General features: G+C 46.2%; 1 protein-coding gene across 1 annotated transcript in view; it reads left to right on the plus strand.

Annotated features, from left to right (window-relative positions):
• The window catches only part of LOC114622640, a 150300-nt gene that overhangs the window by 109832 nt on the left and 30772 nt on the right, over positions 1–9696 (plus strand). Inside the window, exon 37 of the mRNA XM_028769051.1 lies at positions 7392–7501. Within this exon, the coding sequence (XP_028624884.1) occupies positions 7392–7501 (110 nt within the window). The remainder of the gene's footprint in view (positions 1–7391; positions 7502–9696) is intronic.

Below are 9696 nucleotides of genomic sequence, written 5' to 3' on the forward strand. Positions count from 1 at the left end.
TGGGTGGAGCCGTGGATGGGGCTGTGGGTGGAGCTGTGGATGGGGCTATGGGTGGAGCCGTGGATGGGGCTGTGGGTGGAGCTGTGGATAGGGCTGTGGGTGGAGCTGTAGATGGGGCTATGGGTGGAGCCGTGGATGGGGCTGTGGGTGGAGCCGTGGATAGGGCTGTGGGTGGAGCAGTGGATAGGGCTGTGGGTGGAGCTATGGGTGCAGTTGACAGTTTCCTTGGGCCCACACCAAAGGGAGTGTAAGATTGCAGCCAGAAGACATACTGTAGGGCAAGAGAGACTTTGGAAGAGAGGAAAATGCTTTCTATTAAGTATTTGCATAGATTCTTTCTTCTGCCTTTTTGAACAAATTGGCCCTGAATTTTATTGCAGCAGGTTCTGTGGATTATGAAAAACCAGCAAATATGTATTCCTAATTCCTAGAAATTCTACAGAAAGATCCAGAACCTTTGAGCTAGGGAGGAACTAGAACAAAACAAATGTTCCTCTTTAAGGAAGCCATCCATGTCCACCAGCATTTGATTATAACCTCGTCCTCACCTAAGGCAGTGCCTCCCACCCCACCCCACCCCAGCAGTATCATTTTATTAAGATTCTCAAGTCACTGAGTTCTACAAACAGGGGTTTCTGGAAAAAGACTGTGCCCTGTGTAAGCTGACCACGGCCCCCAAACGTCACCAGAGAATGGAGCATGACAGAGCTCCAATTACGGAACAAATGATGCAAGATACAAAGCTTCTTTGTTTGGGCTGTGCGTGGCATCCAGGTGGCTTTCTTCTGAGTCCTAGCAGAAAAGGCACAGGGCCTGAGGAGGTGCAACCACCTTAGAGATTCAGACAGTCCTTCTCATGACATCCTGGGGTGGGGGTGGGGGCGCCGGAGGGCATGCATGCTGGCACACTTGCTTTGTGGCTGTGCTTCCCTGCTCTGGAGGTGGGGAGTTCACCAGCTGGGCTTCCTGAGAGCCTATGTAAAGGGCCAGTGGGAGGGAAGCAGAGGAACAGAGTGGAGTTATTCTGAGCTGTGGTCAAGTTGACAGTGGTAAATCATGCTGGCTAGAGTGTACCACCAGGTCTAGTTAGATCCCTGTCTGGATTCCATCCTTACAAAATTTTAAAACTGTGTGCTTCTGGGAATATGACTCAGGGCGTTTGCCTAGCATGTGCCAGGCCCTGGATTCAATCCTCAATACCACACACACGCACACACACACACACACACACACACACAGAGAGAGAGAGAGAGAGAGCGAGAGAGAGAGAGAGAGAGAGAGAGAGAGAGAGAGAGAGAGGATAAAATAAAATAAAATTTAAAAATCCAGTACTGAATGGTGCAGTGATTTGGTCTGGGGGGGCCTCCCTCAGTATGAAGGTCCGGGTCAGCTGAGTTCCCTAATGCAAGCAAGTAGGTCCCACTGTGTGCCAGGGATGCTGTGAAGGAAGGTGTTAGTTCAGTTTAGTCTGTGGAATTGGTGCCACTGTAATTCCTAGGCACTAGAACTGTGGAATCTCTACCCACCCCACAGTTCACTGCAGCTGTAATGGGCACAGCTTCTAAGCAGAGGCAGTGGCTTTTCCAGAGAACAGCTGTTAGTGTCAGCTTTGACACCGTGGCTAGCCTGGAGCTGGTGGCTCCTCAGAGGTGGTTAGGATTGGAGAACATTTAGAAGTGGAGTAGCCCGTGGACTTAGCCGAGGCTCCAGGCATTCCCCTCAGGCTTTCCGCTTTCCCTGTTGGCCAGACCAGAATCCGCCTGTGGTCCTGCCAAAGGGGAACTGGAGGGTGGGGTGGGGGAGCAGAGATGGCTTAGTCAGTAGAATGTTTGCCACATAAGCATGTAGGACCTGAGTTCAGAGTCCTATGTAAAAAGCCAGGCATGACTGTAATCCAGCACTAGGACTGTAGAGACAGAACGAGCCCTGGAACTCAGTGTCTAGGCAGCCTACTCAGGTTCCATGGGAGACCTCGGCTTACAATATAAGGTATATGAATTTCAACCTCTGACCTCAGTGCACACATACACAGGTACACACATGTGTTGTGCACACATACATGTCCTCACACATGTCCTCACACATGCACACACACACACCAAACCGTGGAAGACTTTTCTCTGTCTCCCTTCCACTCTGTCTTTGGAACCTAACCTTTTTACTTATGGTCTCCGGCTTGTCAGGGAGCCTGTGAAGCTACAGCATCCACACCTGGTCCTGGCACTAGCTCTTGAGAGCTGTGTTTGCTCCCCCTCCTCCTCTGAGCTATCAAAGGCTGCAGATATCCTGGTTCAGCCTGGAGCTGTGCCAGACTCAGGCTCCCTGAATCCAGAGAGGCCTACCACCTCTACCTTTGACACTTTGACATTAAATTGATTTTTAAAACTGATTTTCTAATTTTTACTTAACAGTTACAAGGTCAACAGTCTCCAAAGTGGAATACATATATACATACATACAAGTATACATATGTGTTCATGCATGTATAGAAGCATGGATGGATGTATGCATGCATGTCTCATACTTTGGGGAAGCAAGCCAGCAACCAGCAAAGTATGTGTTAGGCCTCAAACCTGGGACAAATGGCTAACTGAGACGCCCATTAACATATCAAAGTGGATGCTGGCCACCCAGGTTCTCCCAGCATCCCTCAGTCCTTACCTGTTACATGGTATGGCTGGCATACCCTGCCCTCTATACTGAAGTCTCCAGCCCAGGGGCTGGGCTGCCCTTCCTCCATTGTCCCTCCCTATATAAGCCAGCCCTCATGGCCATGCTTTCTGGACTCCTAACTCATGGCGTCTTCCTTCTCTCTTTCTTCCCCCGTGGTTCTCTGACCTGAGCCTGAGCCAGGGAACCCCAAGTTCCGCCTTCCTCAATTCTGCCAGCTATCGTCTGTAGGCATCTTTATTCATCAATCAGAAATAAGTTGGGGGCAAGGTCACGTAGGGTCACTTGGGTCTATGTGAGGACTCTCTTGTCTCAGGGACAACCAGGCCTTGGGGGCCCACAAGTAACACTAATATGTATTAGTATTACAATACATAGCGACAGAGCAAACCTCAACCATCTACTCTTTCCCATAACAAATACACGTAGAAATCATCATCCATACACTTTACAGTCCACAGCTGTCCAACCCTACAGACTAGGGGACCAAGAGTGAGCCACAGAACATGTTGAGGACCACATCATATTTAAAGAGGAGAGACAATCCAGCACTCCAACCAGGCTGGAGCGGCCATGTACAAAGGCCTGCTCTCTGTGTGAGACTGCTAGCAAATATTTGTAGACTTGTGTACTTTAAATAAAATACAGATAGCATATATCCTTTGAAAGCAGGCTCTACTTTATTTTTTATTTAACTTTTTATAATTTTATGTAATATGTATGCATTTTATAATAATTTTTAAATTATTTAACAGTTAGCCTTTTCCCTCCCAATACCATGACTTGAACCCCAGACTCAGTGCATGTCAGGCAAGTGCTCTACCACTGATCTACACCCCCAAACCCCAACACCAATGCCTAAGTTTTTGCTCTTGTTGAGATATAATCTTGCTATGTAGCTCAAGCTGTCCTTGAGCTTGTTCTCCCTAAGTCTCTGAGTGCTAAAACTACAATACTGGAAAACATACTGTAGTTTTGGATAACAAATTGGATAACATAATGCGTTTTATGTCAAAATATGTACTTGAGTTACTTTTCTCATCTGACAAAATGCCCCACAACTCAAGAAAAGTGGGTTTCTTGTGGCTCACAGCTGGAGGCTGCAGCCCGTCATGGCAGGAAGACCTGGCAGCGGGTACATGAGGCAGCTGGAGCATTGCACCTAGTCAAGGAGGGGAGACAGAGAACCAGAGAGAGACAGAAAGATAGACAGATACACAGAGAGAGACAGAGAAAGACAGAGACAGGCAGAGACAGAGAAAGATAGAACAGAGTCAGAGAGAGAGACAGAGAGACACAGAGACATACACACACACACAGGGAGAAACACAGAGAGAGACAGAGACAGACAGACAGAGATGGAGACAGAGACAGAGAGAGACAAAGATACAAAAACAGAGACAGAAAGAGAGAGAGAGGTAGAGAGAGACAGAGAGACACAGAAACATACAGAGAGAGAGACAGAGAGAGAGAGAGAGAGAGAGAGAGAGAGAGAGAGAGAGAGATATGCTGTGCTTCACTCTTCTTTTTAGTCAGTGTGGGGTCCCACCCCATGGGATGCTGTCACCCAGTATTGCTGCCCACATTTAGAGTCTGTTTTCTTACCTCAATGAACATAGTCTAGACATGTTTACACATAGTCTAGAAACTTCTTTGTGGACATGCTCGTAGGTTTGTCTCCTAGAGGAGTCTAGATTCTGTCAAGTTGACAGTCTGTAGCAACCAGCCCAGTAAGTTTGGAAAACTTCAGGAAAATCTTGGGTAAAGTTTCCCCCTAATCAAGACCCTAGAACCTTCACTGTAGTGTCATCATTATCCTGTCCAGAAAATAATGCAATGCTTGGGAAATTAGTATTGGGGGGTAGGAAAAATCACAGGAGGACAGGTCAGTCTCCGCTCAATGTGCCTTTCAAGCATCCACTCTCGGGGCCCCTGGCTGTGGGGGAGGGGAGCGAGAGGGCGGAGCCTCTGCCTGGCAGCTGTGAGTCCTCAGTTTTCACTTCTGTCTTGGTTCCGGCCCAGGGACCACTGAGCTACAGAGAAGCAGTGGGGGAAGTCCAGTGCTTCTAGCTAAGAGTTTCAGGGAGAGGAAGAAAGGGAAGTTATCTGGCCAGCTAGAAACAAAGCTCTCCTTTAAGTCAAATGGCATGAGGAGATAGAGAAAAAAGTTGTAACATAACTGCAAGGGCGCTTCCCTCCCTCCCACCCCATCATCTGTGGCTTCAGGCTGGGGAGATAACTGAGTGGGTGAGGTGCTTGTCACACACATGAGAATCCTCAGAACCACATAAAGCTGGATTCTGGAGCATTAATCCTAGCATGTCCCACAGAAAGATGGGAGGTGAATCCAAAGGCTAGCCTGGACTAAAATCAAGCAAAGATCCTGGTTCAAATACAATGCAAAGCAAGGTCCAACACCTGAGGCTATCCTCTGACCTCTACTCTGACCTGCATTCACACCCACACACTGTGCACATTACATACACACAAGCACACACACAAAGACAGAGATACAGACACAGAAGCACACACACTTACTGTGTACTTTACATACACAAATATGTGCACACAAGCACAAATACACAGAGAGACACAGACACACACATACAGGGGTGGGGGGACATATCCCTCACCTGATGCTTCCTGTTGAAGGGGCCATGGCCACACACATGCACTGAGAACAGATGCAGCGGCTGATCCTCTTTGCCAGGAATTTCTTGGTTGACTTCCTCTCTCTCTGGCTCCAGCCAGGAAGTCCAGCTGTGTATCTTAATTTGAACTCATGTGCAAGGAGAGAGAAAGCTGAGAAGTCTTCCAGGAAAAGCTTTCTCCTTAGCTGGAGCCAGAAATAAACCCCAGACTCATCCCAAGCTACAAGGATGTGTCAGACTCAGCACCTCAGTGGGCCTCTGCCCACAGCACCAGCAAAGGCACCCGAGCTCTAAAAGTTTTCCATGACAATTATGAGCTCTGTCTGTTCCATCAAAGCTTAGTCTTATTAAAGCCCTAAGCATCTTGTGAGCTTTGATGTATAGCTTTACTATGCAAAGTAGCCATCTATAGAAGAAATATGGAATCCTATTTTCAAAATCAAAACTTCTGGTCCAATAGCGGTCTTAAAATCCTAGAGGTGCAGCCATTTCTGAGGGATGGTTATAGATGCTTGCTCTTGTGTGCTGGTCATCCCATCCATATTGGAGTGTGTGGCAGAGACTCTCATCTCTGAGGAAGGAGAAGCCATAGCAGGCGGGGAACTCTCCGGTGCATTCAACGGAAGAGAGAGCAGTGGGCTTGTCTCCACCCATACACCTACAGTTTCTCCCTGAGATTCCTTAGGCCCAGGATAGATGGCTTATGTTTTATTTTAAATGTGTGTGCATGTGTGTGCCTGTGGTGTGGGCACACATACATGCGGAGGCCAGGGGACAACTTCCAGTGCTGTTCTTCAGAAATCATCCACCCATTTGTTGAAACAGGGTCTCTCACTACCTGGAGCTCACCAACTGGGTAAGCTCACCGGCCAGTGAGCCCAGGGGATCTGCCTGTCTTGGTCTCCTCAACAATGAGCTTACAAATCTGCTACCACAGCTGAACAACCTTTATACATGTGCTCTGAGCACTGAACTAAGGTCCTTTGTTAGCACACGACCGCTGGCACCATCTCTCCAGAGATGGCTTGTAGTCACTTTCTATTTTTTTTGTTTGAGACAGGGTTTCTCTGTGTAGCCCTGGCTGTCCTGGAACTCACTCTGTAGACCAGGCTGGCCTCTAACTCAGAAATTTGCCTGCCTCTGCCTCCCAAGTGCTGGGATTAAAAGCGTGCGCCACCACTGCTCGGCTCAAGGCAACTCTTATAAAGGACAACATTTAATTGAGTCCAGCTTACAGGTTCAGAGGTTCAGTCCATTATCATCATGGCAGGAAGCATGGCAGCATGCAGGCAGACATGGTGCTGGAGGAGCTGAGAGTTCTACGTCTTGACCTGAAGGCAGCAGAAGACTTTCCTGCAGGCATCCAGGAGGAAGGTCTCTCTCTTCTACCCTGGGTGAAGCTTAAGCATAGGACCTCAAAGCCCACCCCAACAGTGACATACTTCCTCCACAAGGCCACACCTCCTAATAGTGCCACTTCCCATGGGCCAAGCATATTCAAACCACCACACCATCAAACTTTTCCATCAATATTGGAAGAAGAGTTTCTTCCTGTGAGCAGTTGTATACTACTTCGTTGGAGGGGAAGCCATAATTGAAAATGATCTCGAATGATGGACAGCTACCGTTTCCCATAGCTTCTGCCACAGTAAATAGCAATGCTCTGAGGAAGGTTGAGTATGCTTCATCTCCTATGCATCAGCCATGATGTTCTTTGCATAGTTCTGAGGTTGAGGTTGTGTTAGACTGAAATTCTCACAGATACAGGATATTCATGAAGATGAACACCAGGAAAGGTCAAGAGCAGTTCCTTCAGGGTTTTTTCTACAGTAACAGTATTGTTCACTGGTTTCCAGGAGGACATCCCCAAACCCTTTTTAAAGAACCTTGCTAGAGATCTCCCTTTCCCCCTGTTCTAGAGGGTCCTGTATCCTGACTGCCCCCTCCCCTTCCTCACGGGAGTTTTACAGTGGAAGACTTGCATCCTTTGAGAGCTGTCGAGTCCCACCCTTGGTGGCAGTCCGTGTCTTGTGATGTCACACTGATCTGGTTTGGTTTTTTTTTCCCTAGATCTTTGGAAACACCAAGTCATGAAAGAAAACTTTTCAGTTGTGAGACCCCAGATAGTCGAGAGATTTGTACAGAGGCTAATGGAGAATTCCCAAGACAACGGACCTGAGGTATACATTCAAAATGAAGGCTGTGCTTCCCTTTGAACAGAAACCCAGGGAGGAAGGCCGTCATTTAACATACTCCGTGGTACTCCCTTACTCTCCCTAAGGATATGATTCCTGAGGCTGAACCCCAAAAGACCACCATGCATTACCACTTTAGTATGAAAAAGCCCGATGTCTGTCCATTTTGGAGTAATCAGGAAATGGACATTTGCTAGTCAAAAAATTGGTCAAATGTTTAAAGACAAACTTGAAACTTTTGAATGAGTTGATTTTTTTTAAGTAACATTTCCTGTTGTTGATTTGCTAGTATAAAAAAGTTAAAGAGAGAAAAAAACAACAACAACCTGTGATACACCTAACTAGGAAATATTTTTAAAATGTACAATTTGAGAGGAAAGGCCAATAACAGGCCATCAGCACCAAAAGTAATATTTCATCTGCGTCCTATTTCCTTCACAATGGACGTAGCACCAATAATTTTATGTTTGTGTACATCAGAAAAGGTATCTGAAGCCTTTAACACCCTGAAAGGTAATGTTTAACAGTATTCACCCTTGGCAGGAAGCGATTGCTAAAATCAAAAGAATCCATTTTGATTAACTCTTATGTCTGAAAAGGCAGCATGAGAAAGCAAACACACGTGTTTGGACACCAGTCTCAGGATCATTGATAAGTGCTTGACATACAAATCAACTCCATTGAACTATTACAGAAAAAAGAAAATCCATCCTGCTAGGCATGGTGGTACACACCAGTAATCCAGCACTCAGGAGGTGGAGGCAGCTACACTAAAAGTTCCAGGCCAGGGGGCCAGTAAGATGGCTCAGTGAGTAAAAGGGCTTGCAGCCAAGTGTGGATGACCTGAATTTCATCCGTGGGACCCACAGTGGAAGTGGAAAACCAACTCATGAACATGCTACATCCGACCCACATACAAACACCATGGCATGCTCACATGCATATGCAAACACACACACATAGACACACAGACACAGACACACATGCTCACACACAAACACAAATAATGGAAAGGAGGGAAAAAAGTGTTCCATCCCAGAGACCAGTGAGATGGCTGAGTAAGCAAAGGGGCTGCCAAGATTGGTGACCTGAGTTCGATCCCCAGAACCCACACAGTGGACCAAGAAAACAAACTCCAGCAGGTTGCCCTCTGACCTCCACATACCAACTTACACATACTAGTTAGTTAGTTAGTTAGTTAGTTTGTTGAAAGGAAACAAGAACTCCAAACCAGCCTAGGCTACACAGCAAGACTCTGTTTCAAAAATGTTGTAAATAAATAAATGAAATTTAAAACTTAAAAAAAATGTATTGGAAAAATGTGTTCAATTTTGGGTAGATATGGTTTTCTTCAAGTTTATATTTTTCTTAAGCATTTGGAAGTGTTCCCATAATTTTTACATTAAATATTTTAACCCTTAATTATGAGGTAGAGGATTCTCAAGCGTGGTTGGAGATCTGTTTCCTCCAGACCCAGGCATATTCATACACTCACTGGGCTCTCAGTTACACTGAAGCATCATCCTGTGTGCTGATGAGAAGCCCCATCTCCCAGGGCCAGAGGGCTTTAAACCAAAACACACTGTGGAGAGTTTCAAAGACCGGAGAGATGGCTCAGGAGTTAAGAGTGCTTGCTGCTCCTCCAGAGGAACCGGGATCAGTTCCCAGCCCCCTCACTGGGCAGCTTACAAATGCATTTGCTTTCATGTGGTGTACACAAGCAAACACATATGCATAAATAAAAATAGCGTATGAATCCTTAAAGACAGAAAAGGAAGGTCATTCTGACACGTGTTACCACACGATGACCCATGAGGACACCTGCAGAGTGAAATGAGTGAAAGGATTCTGAATTCAACATTTCTCAGGTGCCCCGAAGTCAGACTCTCAAAGAAAAAAGGTAGGATGGTGGTTTCCAGGGGCCAGGGACAGAAGGGGCAGATTAGCACTCAACGGGTACTGGCTTTATTTTGTGAGATGAAAAGAGATTTGTTGATGTGGCCATGATGCTGCCACTGTTCCCTATTTGATGACAGTTAAAAGAATACATTCTATGATATGTATACATATATGTGTACATATATCCATATACATACACATATATACATATGTATGTATGTATGAAGTCCTGATCACACATACACACACATATATATACATACACACAAACACACATACAT

The sequence above is a fragment of the Grammomys surdaster genome, unplaced genomic scaffold (assembly GCF_004785775.1).
Source record: "Grammomys surdaster isolate TR1022 unplaced genomic scaffold, NIH_TR_1.0 190, whole genome shotgun sequence".
Taxonomy (NCBI): domain Eukaryota; kingdom Metazoa; phylum Chordata; class Mammalia; order Rodentia; family Muridae; genus Grammomys; species Grammomys surdaster.